Below are 17,876 nucleotides of genomic sequence, written 5' to 3' on the forward strand. Positions count from 1 at the left end.
TGGACTTTGAGGAACTAATACAACAATGGGTTCAGTTTTTTATAGGAATATTTAGATGTGGTGGGTTTTTTTAACATTTTATTTTGTAAAGAACGAATTGTCTTAAGAAATTTAGACTTAACTGAGTAACTGAAATATGCATGTCACTATGCTCTGTACTTTATGCATATTATCTTGTTTTTATAGCTATAACTAAATTTCATCCCTATTTCAAGAATGCGGAATGTGAAATTCAGTCCTTAAAGGCTAGAAGCTAGATCTGTGTTAAACCCTTATCTGTCCTACTCCAAAGCAGTGCTTTTTCTGGACTCTACATATTTCTTCTCTTTTAAAACTTGTTTTTATGAACAATTTTGAAATTGTTTGAAATCTACTACTTACGTGGTTAAGTAGAGATAATAGTTTAATGAATCCCTGTGTCCCTCTAAATGACTAATCTTGTTTCATTTTTACCCCGACTTATCCCACCCCACCCCTACCCTATCCCCATATTATTCTATCGCAAATCTCAGTCCTCATGTCATTTCATCTATAAATATTTCAGTATTTATCTCTTAAAGATACGGACTTTCAAAAACATAATAACACTACCATTATTACACCTAAAATAATTATGGTTTCTTAATATTATTAAATATCCAGTGTTAAAATTTCTAATAATTTCAGTCATATATAATTTGCTCTTTCATTGTTTCTTCTGTCTGAGATTAAATTGCAGACATGATACTTAATTACTTTTTTTTTAAAGCATTTTTATTTATTTTTGAATTGGACCCTGTGATTCACGTAACTGATCATTTTTCAGCTAGAAAGTTTAGAGCTGTATTTGTGGTCTTCCGTTTGTAAGGATGTAGGACTTCCTGGTATGCATTTTTGTTTTAACCTTGTTCCTGATTCCATTTTATGAGTTGTCTCTTTATTCCCTTGCCTCATCTTTCTTAATATTGCTAATTTTTATTACTTTAGTATATTTTATAAATGTATATTAGTTACATTCTCTTTTTAAAATAAGCTTGTAAGTAAATAAATGAACAGAATCTTTTCTTGCTTAGGCCCCAGGAATGGAAAACACCCAGAAGAAGTAGACCTGTTTCTTTTTGCCTTTTCACTGGCACCTTCCAACTGAGAGGTATCACATGCTCTGATAATCGTTGGAGATTAAGAGAGATCTAGAAGTGGGGAGAGAAATGCAACTGGAGATCTAAGAGGGAGGGTGAGAGGTGAAGAGATGGGAGAGGCTGAAGAGGAAGATGGAACCAGGTGGGGAGTTGGTGTGTTACAGCTTTTCTCAAAGTAGAATGAAATAATCTCTTCTTGAAGAGTTGGATTCCACCTCTCTCATAAGACCAGACCCCAAGTCATGCAAAGAGCATTTCCACAGGGACTTGACCAGCCTTAGGTGCCATGTTCACAGTGCATTGGCGAGCAGCTTCTCTTTATGGGTTGCTTGGGAGTGACTAGTGGCCCAGTTCTGGACCGCTGTGGTTTTCTCATGACTCACAGACATTGGAGGGGTCTTGCCCACCCAGTGATGGGCTACAGGGTCCTAGTCAGGCAGCCGCTTGTTGTTGACTCCTGTAAGTGCTCAGAGACTCCTATAGTGCATTTCTCGGAGCCTTCATATTTATAATCAGGACATATTCAAACATATCCCTAGCCAGAAGCTGGGTAAGAAGAGTGAAACCTACAGCCACCTTGACCAGGAATAGAGAGTGCAGTAGAAATAATCAGAGAAAATAAGCCCTTTGAAATGACTCCATCTAACCAGGAAATACTCCAGTGCTCCCCCCAATTCATGCTCGGCTAATGCATTTATTGTGGGTACAGAGTAAATATTCAACTCTGTCTGGTTTATCTTCTTTAATATCTAGTTATTCTAAGACCTGGATTGACTCTGTGTTCACTGATTGCGTGAATGTTTCACCATTTCCTTTCAAAGGGCTGTAATCTTGAACACTGCCTGACAGCTGGAAGCTCTTTATGATGATTAGCACAACTGTGTGACTCATGTCTGCCCTTAAACTCCTGTCAATTTAGATGAATGTTTCTGTTATCTTTCTTGTCTTGCTCTCTTCTTGTTTTCATTAAATGCACACACCCATAACTCTAATTTTTAAAAGCGTTCTAAAAGGCTCACCTGCCTACTTGAGATTTTCTTCTCTTTTTACTGGGGGCGAGGGGACAAGTAGTTGGTAAAGTGTTTTAATACATTATTCCACCTCTCTGTGACCGGGATTCTGTCAGCAGACGTGAATCAAGCACCTACTATGTGCCGTGTACAGTTGTAGGCACTGGGGATTCCGGGGTGAACCAAAGAAACTATTGATTGTCCACATGGAGCAACTTAGGGTTGGGTTAGGGAATGGGGGGGAGACAGACACTAATTAAAATAAATAAGATAAATACATAGTGTTAAGTGCTGTGCAGGTAAATCAATTAGAGAAGAGGGATAGGGTGTGCGTGTGTGTGTGAGATGAGAGCGGGGTGTAATTTAGCCTAGTTACTTTTCAATTTCTTTTTTTTTTTGCATGGGCAGTCACCGGGAATTGAACCCGGGTCTCCGGGTCTCCAGCATGGCAGGCGAGAATTCTACCTGCTGAGCCACCGTGGCCTGCCCTAACCTAGTTACTTTTTAATGTTTCCACATGCATTTCTTGCAAATAAGAATGTGCTCAATGAAGCCATAGTATACCTATCAAAATGAGGTATTTAACACTGATATACTACTCTCTAATATATTTACTCCATTCAAATTATGCCCTTGTCCTTAGTGTCCTTTATAGCAAAACCAATGAACGAAACCACAACATAACAACAAAGTCTTCTCATTAGCCCCTTTTCTTTTTGGTTCAGGATCTAGGTCATGTTCTTAGTCTCTATCTGTCTGAAGCAGTCACTGAGTGTTTTGTTTTTTACAGCTTTGATATTTTTGAAGAATACAGTATGTGTCATTTACTTTGTTGAATGTCTCAGTTTGTTTTTGTCTGCTGTTTCCTTGTGGCTTAAATTCAGGTTATGCATATTCATCAGGAGTACAGGAAGCTATGTCATCTCAGGTGGCTCATGATTCTGATTTGACTTTTCAGTGAGGTTAACTTTCATCACTCGTGTAAGATGATGTTTGCCATATTTTTCCTCTGTAAAAAGTTAACAAATATTTTGTACTTATTAATTAACAGGTATTTTGGGGGAAACCCTTTGATACTGTAAATATCTTACTCTCTTCAAACTTTCATGCACTTGTTTACATATCCTATCAAATGGTAATTTTCCAATTCTATCTACATTCCTTCTCCATTTATTAGTTGTTCTTCTGTCACAAGGTGGAGTTTCTGCTTCTTCCCATTTGTTTATTCATTTATTAATTTTATTCTGTATGGACTCACAGATTCCTATTTTACTCAGTGGGTTACAATCCACTACTGTTATTACTTGGATATTTAGCTTGTCACAGGTTTGGCCACTGGGACCTGTTAAGCTGGATCCTCTTTCCCTTTTGATATGGCCCCATCATTCTTAGTGCATTTCCTTTCTTTTTGGTATAAGGAGATAATTCCATCTCATGTTGATTTCTTTTCCCCCAGCCTTGGAATCAGCCCTTTTGCCAATGAGCCCTGGTTCATATAAGTGAAAATGGTATTTCAGATCCAAAATCTGGGTTCTAATTTTGCTCTTTGCTTTTGGGTAGTCCTTGCTTGTGAGATCTTTCAGTGGAAAGAATTAAGTGTACATATGTATGTGTATACATATATATATATACATAAACATTCACATACATCTTTATCTATTCTTGTATCTCTCTCTGTATATGAACAGTATATGTACACGTCACACTGATAGTTACAGTTCTAATCCACTACCGTATGGGTAAGTCTGGCCTTTCTCCTTTCTGTCTTTATGCCTTCCTTCTCTTTCAGTGAAAAACTGGCTCCCATTGTCATCAATATATTTACTTATTTGCTCTATTTCCCTCTATGAAAGAGTCTCCCAATCAAATGGGCTGTCTTCTCAGTCCAGGCACCAACCACCCATGCATCTCTTTGGCTCCAATGCTGAATACTTGTGCTGGGCCAGAGTCTGCCCTCTGCTCCCTGGTGCAAGCCTGCCCCAGCCCCAACATCAGTACAGCGACTCATGTCAATCCAGGAGGAGGATTCATTAATACTTAGTAAGTGTCTGTGTTGTAATTCAAGATTGTTTATAAAGGAATTGACAGTATAAAGTTAGGGGAAAGAGAGATGTGAGAAATAGACCAAGTGATGAGAGTTGGGCCAGAATTAGAATGCCACATTGTTCAAGTAGCAGTCACCCCAGTTAAGGTGTATTGATTCTCCTATGGAGGCCAACATTAAAAACAAAATATGAAGTGAGTACAAAAGGAGAGAAAAATTTTCAGGTCTGTATCCCTCCCTCCCATCTCCTCAAAGCAGGGTAATTTTAAATGCTCACTTATTTGTATCAAGACTCTATTCCTTTGTACCTTCTTTCATCTCAGCTGTTTTCTGGGTGAAAGCCACCTCAGTGGTAATATGAGAACTGTAAAGCATGATGATAATGCTGTACATCTTGGAATATCACGGGATGTAGCCAGCAAACCTTAGACAAGTAGGATGCTGCAGCTTTCCATCTATCCATTTTCTCATGGTGATGGGGTCATAATTGAAAATAGATTGGAGAAAACACTGTACTATTTGGCTTAAGAATTTGGGGGAGGGTGAATGTTTCTCTCTGATTTTGCTCTTTGCTTTTGGGTAGTCTAAAAACTATGCAGAGAACTTTCCCTTCCTTTACAACCAGAATTTAAGACCTAAAAAGATCAGTATCACTGATTATGTGCCAGATGTCATGAGGGCAAGAATGTATAGAGTTCATCTAACTGGATGGCTTCTCTGTTCTTGGAAATTCCTCTATGACCCCAAAGAATTATGCCTTCTAAGAAATGTCTCCTGGTGACAGATCCTTGTAGCAGTGCAGCCAGAGTTGTGAGCTGGAAATACAGAATTAACCAGTTTAATCAATCTAGCATTTTTTGTTGTTTGAGTAATAGCAAAATAGCCTTTAAGAGGAATTTTGTTGTTGCTAAACTGTAATCTAAAATCCAAACCTGAAATCACAAAGCAAAATAGAGTTCCAGTCAAACAAATAATCAGTATTAATTATATATTTGGATAGTAAGTAAATTTTTGAAACTATAGATTTCTCCACCTTTCTGTCTCCCATTAATAAAACACTGTCTTAGGCCCATGGAGGGATTTACCTAACAGGTAATCAAGGTGCATTTCAAGAATTTATTAGTATTGCAAGCAGTTGAACCAGGATACTAGGACCAGGAGATGATCAATCTCAAATTCCCCATAAATGCAGAAAATAATGTGTATAAATTCATGGCTATTATTTTACATATTCTCAGGTATATACAATTTACTTAATATGAATTATGGTTGAAGAAATATGGGTCATATTAGTTGAGAGTAAATGGTCAAAGTGGTACGTTTTTTTTCTTATAATTATTGGTTCCTGATCTTAAGCATGCATAAGTTTGCCTGATATTAAGCATCAGGCTTCAAGGATTGTTCATACTTTGGAATACCTAACACTGGAAATTCTCTTTTCAGATGCTGTCTTTGCGTTTCAATTACGCAACCCAGTGCACAATGGACATGCTTTATTAATGCAGGACACCCATAAGCAACTCCTAGAGAGGGGCTACCGGCGCCCTGTCCTTCTCCTTCACCCTCTTGGTGGCTGGACAAAGGATGATGATGTTCCTTTGATGTGGCGTATGAAGCAGCATGCTGCAGTGCTGGAGGAAGGGGTTCTGGATCCTGAAACAACAGTGGTGGCCATCTTCCCATCTCCTATGATGTATGCCGGACCAACTGAGGTAGACGGCTTTTAAGGTTTTTACTGAAGCAGTGTTGAAACTGCTCTTACTAAACTAACTGACTTTATCTGTTAATTTTTCTCTGATCTATAGGTCTGTTCTAAACAGTTACTGCACCTGGCGGAGAACTCTGTTCTTCCAGGCTTGTTCTCTAAAGGTAGCCACCCCAAAATAATACTTGTGCCTTCTTGGAAATGGGAAGGAGAGGAGTGGCTTCTGTTGATCTTATTGTTGTTCTTAATCCTGGTTGTGTGAAGGAAGGGAAAGTTCCCGGCATAGAGAAGGCTGCGTCCGATGGGAAGGTGTGATGCAAAACTCCTCTGCGAGTTTTGTCTATAACTGGCCACGTTAGAGACACAGCTCTTACAATACTGATCTTGTCCCTTTAAAATAAGTTCTAAGTCACTCTTTCCAAGGGACAGATTTGGTCTGATTTTTTGCTGCTTCTGCATTTTGGAAGTGCTATAGGGATTTCAATGAGAAGAAAAATGTGTTGTCTTAAAAAGTTCAGGAGGCGTTATTTGTTCCTTTGTAAAGGAGTATAATAATGTCAGTAGGTAAAATTGCTTCTTGATTTTGGGGATCTAGATAGTGGTCAGGGAATGTTTTGTAACCTTTTTTTTCTATCCATATGTAAAGAACATATCCTAATTAGGTTTTAACTTCAAGGCAGGGTAGGCTTTTCAAAAATATTTGTTGAATAAAATGAATAAAGGGATGGATGCCCCAAAAAACCTGTGATTGGGTAATTTCCTGCTTCTTGTTGAGTTTTTGAGATAAAGAATGGAATTGGAGAGGCCTGCATATTATTATTGCATTCTTTTTTTTTTTTATCCCCACCTTGAAAGAAGATGATTCTACTTAGATTTATCTGGGAGGCAACCCCTTCTAAAAAAAGATCTAAATAATTTAGTTGTAGACATTCTGCTCTGTCTTCCTCCAAAAAACAAAAGTTTGACTGGGACTCCAGATGCATTTGTCTATTTGAGATCAAACCTGAAAATTTTCATCAGAGTTAGTTGTGGGATTTGTACTCTCCATCACCTCTTCATCCAAGAATACAAACAACAATAAACTAAAAGATTAAAATGTATTTGACTCTTGGGCAGGCAGTGATGGTGCAGTGACAGAGTTCTTGCCTGCCATGCCAGTGACCCAGCTTCCATTCCCAGTGCCTCCTTGTGCAAAAAAAAAAAAAAAAAAATTGACTCTTCTTTTGGATCCAGCTGAAAAAAAAAGAACTGCATTGGCACTTCCACATTAGGCTCAACTCCTCATCTTCTTCCCTTTTGAGTTTATATGAACATTCATAAAAAAGTAGTCAGTGTTAGCCTTTGTGTTTACTGGAGACCACTATGACCTTAATTTCTTGCTTCTCAAAGATGAACTGAACTGTTTTGGAAGTAAAGGGACAATTTTATTCTGATAATTTTCCCTAACTTTTTTTTATGCTAGTCGAAAATTATAAATAATAATTAAAATAGTAGTTATTATATTTTCAGGAAATCTTTTGACCTGAGGTCCTCTTGACTTACAGGATGAATGGTTTTTAATGTGGAAATGACCCACATGAGTTTAGAGTTAGGAATGGGGTATTGCCAGTGGGTTTATGATCAATTGGCAGGTTGCTCTATTTAGGACATATTCATGTTCTTCTTATCAATTTAAAAGGGGGAGGAGAAGAAATGTTATCAACTAAATTCACTAAAAATTGCTTTTAACAAGGTGGGGGTGGGAGAAAAGACAAATAAAAAATAAATGGCTATGAACAAAAATTCTTTGTTCATAGAATACCACAAGGGGTCAGATATGCTGCTTTGTCACATTAGAGAGATTTTTGTCTCCTGACTTCAGAGCCAGGTGTGTTAAGGAAAATTCAAAAGTGAAGGTACTTAAAGGTAACTCAGAGGCACTGAATTTTTATCTACTGTAGAGTCTTCCTTCTTGTGCAAGGTAAAGCAGACTGGTTGGTGTGCTGGCCACCAGAAGCTCTTCCCTGGCCTCAGATTTCCACTCTTATCATTACTTTACAATGTAAGCAGACTTTACATGTCCGATTAAAAAAAAAAAAGCACAAGACTGTTGTTGAGTTCACACATGGTCTGAGGCTATTACCAGCTGCTTTGTAATCTCAGGTTAGATTTCTTTAGGCTTCTATAGAAGTGGATCAGGTGTCTCCTTGGCCAGGTGATGGTGCCCACTTGTTCTGTTGACATAAATCTTCAGCAGCATGTGAATTTCATCTATGGCTGATTACATCTGCAGTCGGCTAAAGTGTGTGCCCTTTGCAATGAGTGAGGCTTAAAAGGAGGAGTCAGAAGAGAAGAACAGAGAGCTGGTTCAGACATAACGTTTGGACATGCCGAAAGGACATGCCCTGTGGAAAGGTGTTTGAACCCAGCAGACATTGCTGTGTGCCTCCCTAAATTAGTAAATTTATAACTAAATAAATCCCCTTTATAAAAGCCGATCCATTTCTGATGTGTTGTAATCCGGCAGCCTTGCCAGACTAAAACAGTTCGCTGAGCTGTCTTAAGTACACAGAAATGGTTATCCAGAGCTGCACTGGGAAGTAAGACGAATGACTTTAAAGCTCTGCCTGTCCCAGTCTGATCATTTTTCTAATTTGTCTTATTTTCTTTTCACTTCATATTGAAATGTAATAAACATGAAATTAAACAACTGCATTTCATAGTTGTAAGATTAGACTCACTTTTCCCATTTGAACATATTCTTTGAACCAATACCCAGATTAAAATAAAAAACAATATGACATTGTTACCAGCACCCTAGAAGCTCTCCCTCCTGCTCCTCCTAGCTGCTACCTGCCCTGTCCGCCAAGAGCCCTCACTATTCTGGGAAACATTCAAAGATTGGGGTTCAGGAATTCTGCTGGAGACTGCTGGTGGGATCCATGCACGCGGGAAAGTAAGAGAAGGGAAAGGGACTGAACTGGGTGGAGGGAGAATTGAGCTGTGATTCAGCCCCATTGGAAGCCCCAGCTGATCCATGAGGAGATCAGGAAAAGCCCTTTAGAGTTGTTGTAAATTGCATGGGAAATAGGCTTTTATAGCCTCATGTGGACTAGGCATTGGCTGCCCAGGGAAGGGTCATGGCCTTGGGTTAGGGAGGGCTCTTTTCAGCAGAGGTGATTTCTAAAGATGACTAACAGCAGAGAGATGTCTGCTGGAGGCACGCCCAAAGCTTGGGGAATGGTTTTTCTCCATAAGTGGGGACCTGGGCAGTGTATCACAGCATGCTGTGCAGCCTATTATAACTTTTTATAAGTGAATCGTACAGTATATACTCTTTTGTGTCTGGCTTCTTTCACTTCATATCATATTTGTGAAAGTCACCTTTATTGTTGTGTATATAGAGTGTTCGTTCTCAGTGTTCTGTAGTGTTCCACTTTGTGAACACACCAAATACTGCTGATGGCTGTTTGGGTAGTTTCTGGGTTTCTTTGCTATTAAGAATAGTGCTGGTATGAAGATGCCTTTTGATGAAATTTCTGCTAGTTATATGCCTAGGAGTGGAAGTTCTGGGTCATGGGGTATATACATGTGTTCAGTTTCGGTAGAAGTTGTCAGTTTTCAAATGTCATTGTACCATTTTACACTCCCCTCAGAGTGTGAAATGGGAATTCCCGTGGTTCTTTAGCCACTTGGTCATCTTTTTCACATTAGCCATCTTGGTACTTCAGCCTGTTTTAGCCAAGCACACTGTAATACCTTAACTATTTCTTCACCTCAAGATTCATTTCGTTGAGCCAGTTTTACTGAAGAGAAAATGGGAAAGTAGTAAATGAGTTGTTATATATAGTGATTAAGAAATATAATTAAATAGCCTATTTTTATTGAGCCAGGCAGTATTCTAAGTATTTCACATGTCTACATATCTTACTAATTCAATCTTTATAATAACACTAAGAGTAGTTACTCTCTTATTCTCAATTTACATATGAGGCAACTGAGGTAAAAAGAGGTTAAATGCCTTGTTTAGGGTCACAAAGTGTGGAAATGACATTCAGTGGAGGTGGATTTTGAAGTACAGTGGCTTTCAAACTTTTTTTTTGTTTGTTTATCCTAGCCCAAGGTTGTGGGCTGTGATACCATATATACTCTATCATCTTACTATTTGTATTTTTATTGCTACCTGCCTCATGGTATTAGTGATATGTGTCTCATTTATATTCATTGTTATGAGAACTAAATAGGATAAATGTAAATCATTTAACACAATGCCTAGCAAATGATAATTGATAGTATTGGTTCCCTTAAAAGGCCATAGCAAACTAACGTGCTGTAAGTTCTTATCATCCCTAGGATTTCGTCCTCACATCAAGGGAGCTATCCACTTCACAGGCTGCCTTGTCAGTCTGTATAAGGCCCTGGAGTTCTGTTTGAGCAGAGGGCCTGGTATGACCTCTGCGGGCTTCATACCAGAGTATGTGTCCTGGGATTTGGAATATTCTTTGCTATTTGATAATATGTAAAGTTAACAATCTAAAGAGAAATAAAATAACCACTCAGTGCCTGATCATGTCACACATTGAACAGCTGCTTCATATACATTAGTCCTACAGGGACTCAGTGAAGTCGGTTTTATTCCCATTTTGCCAGTGAGGTTACTAAAGCTCATAGAGGCCAAGTAACTTATCAGTGGTTTTACAACCAGAGAGAGCAGTGCAGAGCTGGGACTGAAACTCAGGCCATCTGACTCCATGGCTTGTGTGTTTTTCTCAAGACCTGCTGTTTAGAAGCCACTAAGTAGCTGTGTGCCTTGGCAGTTGGAGGGAGAGTGAAGTTAGATGCTTTTGATGCCTACTTAGAATTTCCAGGTTTTCTAGGAAGAGTACAAAGGCCCATTATTGTATCTGCCTACAGAGCTCTGTCTAGAGTATAAATCATGGACTAAGAAATGTGGTTTATGTCAAGAAGCCCCTGACCTGCTACTTGAGCAAAAGACGTTTTTTAACTTCCGAACTTTTAAAGAATAAATTTTAGAAAATCTAGTCAACATCTCAGTATTTTAAACATTAAATGCTTTAATGTTTATGAGCTGGCAGGATTTAAACTGTTAGATTGAGTGGCTTATGAAAACTACCCATTTCTTTTTTTCCAAGGGCCTCTCTTGTGTGTTTGACTCATTTGGCTTAAGTGAAGAATATTTTTGTAATAAAAAAACACCCTCATTTTCTTAACTTTTCCAGTGACATCAGGAAAAAGTCTGCCAGTAATGCTTATTTGCCAGATAATAATAATAAAATAAAAACAATGACTCTTCCTTTAATCATTTTCTGTAGGTCATTTAGAAGGCATTAGTACCAGATTTATTTCTCTAGCACAAATGCTTTTCAGAACAATGAACAGCTAGCTGTTAAGCCTATTTAGTTATCAACAGGATGTTCATGATTTTCCAGTCTGTAAGATTAATGGCTTGATTCCTAAATACCACTTTAGGAATTGGGGTGTGGAAGGAGAATTACTTTTCTAATGCTAAAAAGATGTTATATATGTATATTTTTATTTTTGTGAGGTATTGACTATGTAGGAAATGTTTGCCCCATCTCAGTAAAGACATTTCTATAAAGGACAAGTCATGCTTTCTGGTATTTGAAAGTTCTGAAAGTAAAATGTATTGTGGAATGTCGATAATGCAACTAAGTCACTCAACATAGCTATATGCTAGGCTCATGAAGTTTTGAATGATAATCCATTTGAATTTGGGGGAAAACACATTGTTGGAGGTAGGAGATTTTTTTCACTTAAAGTTACCCATGCATTGTTAATGGCTCCTTTATGAATGTTGATTCTGTGTAAGTGGGGCAGTAGGAGCATATGGCACGTGGATGCCTGTATATTTGTTGCTTAGTCCGTGTTTTATACCTGTATCTGGAACACGATGTAGGACCTTTATTAGCACATGTATCTTTCTGTTAGTTTGATTTTTCAGGTTTTCCTGCTGACCGTCCCAACTACGTAACCTATACCTTTTCTTCCCTGAATGTAGTATTGACTTCTTATATTTTCTGTCCTGCTGTGAAGTCCTGTCTTGTTTTGGAGCTGGGGCAGTTTGAGTAGCTCAGTTAGAATAAGTATGTATTGACTTTGGGGTCAGAGAGACTCCAGTCCAGAATCCCATCCCTCAGTTGGACATGTTAATTCTCCAAGTCTCAGTGTTCTTGTTTGTAAATTAGGAATAAAAAGCATGTTATAGATTTGTTGTAAAGAATAAATGAGATAATATTTATAGAATATGTTGTACAGTAACTGGTGTATTAGAAGAGCTCAGTAATTGATACCTGTTTTTATCTTCTTTCACTCTCTGAAGAAACTGTATTAGTGTTTCCAGTGTCTTACCACTGTGATTCCTTTGTGTCCTTAAAATAATCAGTAGTTGGGTAGAGAGGCAGAAGAAAATCAAGGATTCTGGCTTTTATTTACTTATTTTATTTATGTTTTTACTTTTTTGTTTGTTTTTGGCTTTTATTTTTATTTGGGGGTTCCTGAGCTTGGGAGGCACCTGTTCTGTCTCCTAACGCTCTGGCTGTGAGAGACTGGTACTCTTCCCACTTGTTCTGGACCTGCACCACTGGAAAGCAACTTACAAGAATAAAATATATTTTTATTGTTGGTTATTCTGAACAAATATAGCTCTCATATTTGAGGTATGTCATTTTGAAGTCAGACGCTACTGTGGTTTATCCTTGATGATAAAGGAAATCTTTGGGAAACACTGTATTAGGCCTCGGCTTCCTGATTTGCAAAAATGAGATTTGGATCCAACAATCTGAACTCTCTTTCAACTTTTAAAATTGTGAGATGAGAGAAATTATTAAGATGTGTCTAATTCTCCTCCACAAATTGAAGAATGAATCATCTAAACAGACACTAATTTTTGCATCGCAAATCAGAAATGTGGCTCTCATGAGGACTGAAAACTTATGTTCAGTGCTTGTACAGGGTAACAGAAATTGGTAGAAGCATTTAGAAAACAAGTGATACAAAGAAGATTACAAAGCCAGTGTATAAAGAATCTTAATTACATGTTTGGAAGTGTATTAGTCAGGGTTCTCTAGAGATACAGAACCAACAGGAGATATCTGTAAATATAAGATTTATAAAAGTGTCTCATGCAACCATGGGAATGGAAGAGTCTAAAATCCATAGGGCAGGCTGTGAAGCAAGCAGCTCCAAGGAAGAGTCTTGATGAACTGTGCAGGAGAGACTCTCTGGCTGATGAAGCAGTGACAATTCTTTCTTCTCCCTAAAAATCATCAACTGATTGGATCAATCCCAACTGACTGGGTTATCTTGTTTGTAGGGGATGTACCCTTAGTTGATTCTAAATGTAGTCAGCCAAGGCTACAGTCAGTTTACTGATGATTTAATAACCCAGCTTTCTGGTTTATTGACCAACCAGAAAATATACGTGCAGTAATGGTTAGGCCACTGCTTCCTGACCTGATAATTGGGCGCCAGTTGGCCAAGTTGACACAGTAGAACTTGGCCAAGTTGACACAGTAGAACCCAAACATCACAGGAAAGATGAATCCTTTCATTTGCCTCTCTGGATTCACCCAGTCAGCTTAAGGAGTTTTAAATGAGTCCTACTACTGAGAAACCAAGATCATAAGGATTTGAGAATTTCAAGAAAATAGATTAACTTTAGAGTGAGATAGTACATACAGTCAAGATTAGGACTATTTTAACAAGGGGTCCATGAGATGAATGAAGGTATTCTTTTTTTAACCTAACAAAAATAGATAATGAATTTGACTTTCTAAAGAATTTTGTAGTATTAAAATGAGTATATTTTTCAGCAATTTGGAAAAGAAGATTTGCACATTTACATAGAAAATAGTTTCTGTGCCTGAACTTCTTTTATAAGTCAGTTGAGTATAGGAGTTTTGCCTATGGAATGTTGACTTTAATAAAATTTATTACGCTTAAGTAAAAGCAGATTTTGGTATGAAGACATAAAGAAATAGGCCACATAAATGGAACTTTAAATAATTGTTCTATCAGTGTCCTCAGTATTTTTAATTAAGAAAAATAAAAGATGCAAATCTGCCAGGATTCGGGGACATTGGGATTTCTCAGCAAGGGTTTGTGGCAGAGTGGTGTGGTGGTTTAAATGAAAGTATGTGGTTTTAAAAAAATCCAATTTTATCATGTAATTTTAAATTTGGAAATTAAGTTTTTAATTTCTATTTTGTTATAAAAACTACTGATGATAAAATTAACAAAATCTTTGCCAAGTTTGGAGAGTGGGGCGATGGTAGATGCTTGATACTTTTTTCTAATAGTGAAGGACTACGTGAGACTTTTATCTTATTAAAGGAGCATGAATTCAAAATGGTTAAGATACTCTTTTAGGTAATAATCTGTAATGGGATGAATCTGCAGCAATTCTAATTCTAAAGAACTTGCATTTATAAATATTGTATATGGAGATAGATAATTTATATTCCTGTTGATCAGTGTTTTTGGTTTATTAGTCATTATAGTCATCTAAATGGATGGCATGGAGAAGCTAATATGGGATTAAAATTTGCATAGGGGCGGGCCGCGGTGGCTCAGCGGGCAAAGTGCTTGCCTGCTATGCCGGAGGACCTCGGTTCGATTCCCGGCCCCAGCCCATGTAACAAAAACGGAGAAACAGAATACAATAAAAACAAGAAAATGTTTAAAAAAGATGTTTCCCTTTCTTCCTTCCTTCCTTCTATCCTTCCTTCCTTCTCTCTGTCTTTCCTTTAAAAAAAAAAAAAAAAAAAAAAAAAAAAAAAAAAAATTTGCATAGATAAATTACCTGCTTTAAGAGTTGATTATAACTTGGGTCATGAAAATCCCCACTATTATTACTTATACTTGGGTAGTAAAACTAACTAATTCTTACTTGTATAATGCTCCGATGGAAATTAAGTAAAGATTTGGGTAAACACTAGTTCTAAAAATGTACGTGGGGAGGAAATTCTGAAACAAATATTTTAAATTTATTTTCATTACAGTTACTGATTCTTAGATAATATTCTGCCTTGTATTTTTTTAATTAAATTTTTTTTTCCTTAGAGAAGTTGAGAGGGTTTGTGGAACAATCCTGCATAAAATACAGGATTCCCATATACCATCCCATCACCGACACTTGCACTGGTGTGGAAAATTTGTTACAATTGGTAACACTTTTTTTTGTAATTCTATTTTTTAAAGTAGTTGCATTTGTTGATGCAAGATTGTTAAAGTAGTACTAAAACTACTGTCCATAGTTTATATAGGGATATTTTTTTCCCCATGTCCCAACCTATTTTTTTTTATGCGTGTCTTTATTTTATTACTCTTTTACTCATACATTGGATAAAGGGAGTGTCAGCCACAAGATTTTTATAATCACATGGTCATGTGATTAAAGCTATATAGTTATACAGTCGTTATAAAAGAGCAAGGCTACTGGATTATAGTTCAACAATTTTAGGTCATTCCTTCTGGCTATTCTGATATACTAGAAACTAAAAGGAAGTATGCATATATGTGTATATAAATATAATGAGTCAGTAGCATAATTATTTGTCTTTTATTTGATCATTCTCTCGGTCTTCAGGGATATTTGGGCAATGGCCATTTTAATTTCTTCATGCTAGAAAGGGGTGTCGGTCAACCTTATGGGGTAGAGGAATGACACTAGTTTATGTTCTTGGAGAGACTGGTCCCTATGGGTTTCAGGGCTTATATGGTATAGTAACAATCTGGAGACCTTAAGTTTCTGAAAAAAGAAACTTGGTAGTAAAACTTTTGTAGAGTCTTCAGATAGAGCCCAGGGTATTCTTTAGGGTTTTCAGGAATCCTGTTGGTTAGGGCTTGGCATGCTGTGGCAATTTGTAATATCTGGCTGAAGCTTCCCTAAAAGAAACCTCCAGAATGACCTCTCAACTCTATTTGAAATCTCTTAGCCACTGAAACTGTATTTTGTTTCATTTCTTTTCCCCCTTTTGGTCAAAAGGCTTTCTCAATTCCATGGTGCCAGGACCAGGCTCATCTCAGAGTCATGTCCCACATAGTGGGGAAGGTAATGAGCTTATTTGCAGAGTTGGTTTAGAGAGGAATCTGCCTTGTTTTTTTTTTTTTTTTTTTTGCCTTGCATTTTGATAAGACAATTCTCAAATCCTTGATGGTGACATGCAATAGTTGTCGAGTCTTAGTGTTATTCAGTGTTTGGTATTTGTATTTTGATACCTTATCACTTTCTCCTTTTTTTCCCTCATAAGAGGTGGTATAGAAATTCTGTAACAACCAATAAATCAGGTACGCACTGGAGATTTGAGTATTCTATTCCTGGAATGTAATCCCTGCCTGCTACCCTTAGATTCCTGTTTGGTCTTTTGGAATTCGGACTTCTGATCATTCTCATCCACCTCCTTTTTTTGAGTTGTGTGCTGTTGCCACTGTTTCGTTGATAAGCAGTTTCTGAGAGGTAATTTTTCCAGGACCTAGTTCAGTGGACATATGTGTGAACGGTAGAGATCAAGGCATCAAACTTCTAATTTTTCCTATTTACATTATGAAAACTTTCAGATGTTCAGCAAATTAGAAGGCAGTTTGCTGTGCATATCTGTATATTCCTCACCTAAGTTGTACCGTTATTTTATCACATCTTTCTATTTCTCCATTGCTCTACCCACCAATCTATCTTTTTTATATTTGCATTTCAAAGTAAATTGGAAATATTAATATACTTCCTCCTTCATTATATTGTTTTTAGGAAAGTAGAAATAGTCTTTTATTTGAGATGGTGAAAATTATAAAAGTCAAATGCTTTTATTCTAAAACTTATAAAGTAACCATCACTATAATTTCTCTTTATCTACTGTCCTTGTTTTCCCCATCCTTCTACACTTGTTCCAAATACCACCTACCACTAAATGCACTTGATTTTTGTTCTCTAGTTGGGTATCCTATTTAACCCAGCTAATCTTTTGATTTTCTTTGGCCAATCTCAATTTTATTTTTTTAGTTATCTGTACAGTAGTCACATTTCAGATGGACAGTCACTTTTCCCAGTAGTCTGTTCAAAGTTTATAGTGTTTGCCATTTCAAAATCAGCTATTTTATATACATACGTTCTAGTTTGCTAGCTGCCGGAATGCAATATACCAGAAATGGAACAGCTTTTGAAAAGCAGAATTTAAAGAGTTGCTAGTTACAGTTCTAAGGCCGAGACAATGTTCCAGTTAAAGCAAGTCTATAGAAATGTCCAATCTAAGGCATCCAGGGAAAGATACCTTGGTTCAAGAAGGCCAATGAAGTTCAGGGTTTCTTTCTCAAGTGGAAGGGCACACAGTGAGCACAGTCAGAGTTTCTCTCTCACCTGGAAAGTCACATGGCGAGCACAGCGTCTTCTACTAGCTTTCTCTCCTGGCTTCCTGTTTCATGAAGCTCCCCAGGAGGCGTTTTCCTTCATCTCCCAAGGTCGTTGGCTTGTGGGCTCCCTGCTTTTCGTGGCTATGTCGTTCTTCTCTGCTCTTTCTGGATCTTCTCATTCTCCAAAATGCTTCCTCTTTTATAGGACTCCAGAAACTAATCAAGGGCCACCCGAATGGGTGTAAACACACCTCCAGCTAATCCAGTTTAACAACCACTATTGGTTGAATCACATCTTCAGGGAGATGATCTAATTACAATTTCAAACGTATGGTACTGAATAGTGATTAGAAGAAACGGTTGCCTCTACAAAGTGGGATTAGGGTTAAGACATGGCTTTTCTAGGGTACTCATTTCAAATCAGCACAGCATATTTGAAGGCAGAAGTAAAAGTCCTTTTCAAAGTCAAGTAATTTATGTTATTTATTGACTTCCCTCACTCGCAATTTATGGAAGCCGTCCAAAGTCATCTAAGTGACCCTGCATTAGATAGAGAAGGAATTGGCAATCTTATTCTGTAAAGGCCCAGAGAATGAACATTTTGGGCTATGTGGTTCACATGGACTCTGTTGTAA

The 17,876-nt window shown here is 37.5% G+C and overlaps 1 protein-coding gene across 3 annotated transcripts in view; it reads left to right on the forward strand.

Annotated features, from left to right (window-relative positions):
- PAPSS1 (3'-phosphoadenosine 5'-phosphosulfate synthase 1) overlaps positions 1–17,876 on the forward strand; it is a 167,454-nt gene that overhangs the window by 95,344 nt on the left and 54,234 nt on the right. For all 3 annotated transcript variants that reach the window (XM_077142613.1, XM_077142615.1, XM_077142614.1), the window contains one exon: positions 5,616–5,884. In XM_077142613.1, the coding sequence (XP_076998728.1) occupies positions 5,616–5,884 (269 nt within the window). The remainder of the gene's footprint in view (positions 1–5,615; positions 5,885–17,876) is intronic.

This window comes from Tamandua tetradactyla, chromosome 24 (genome assembly GCF_023851605.1).
Source record: "Tamandua tetradactyla isolate mTamTet1 chromosome 24, mTamTet1.pri, whole genome shotgun sequence".
NCBI lineage: Eukaryota > Metazoa > Chordata > Mammalia > Pilosa > Myrmecophagidae > Tamandua > Tamandua tetradactyla.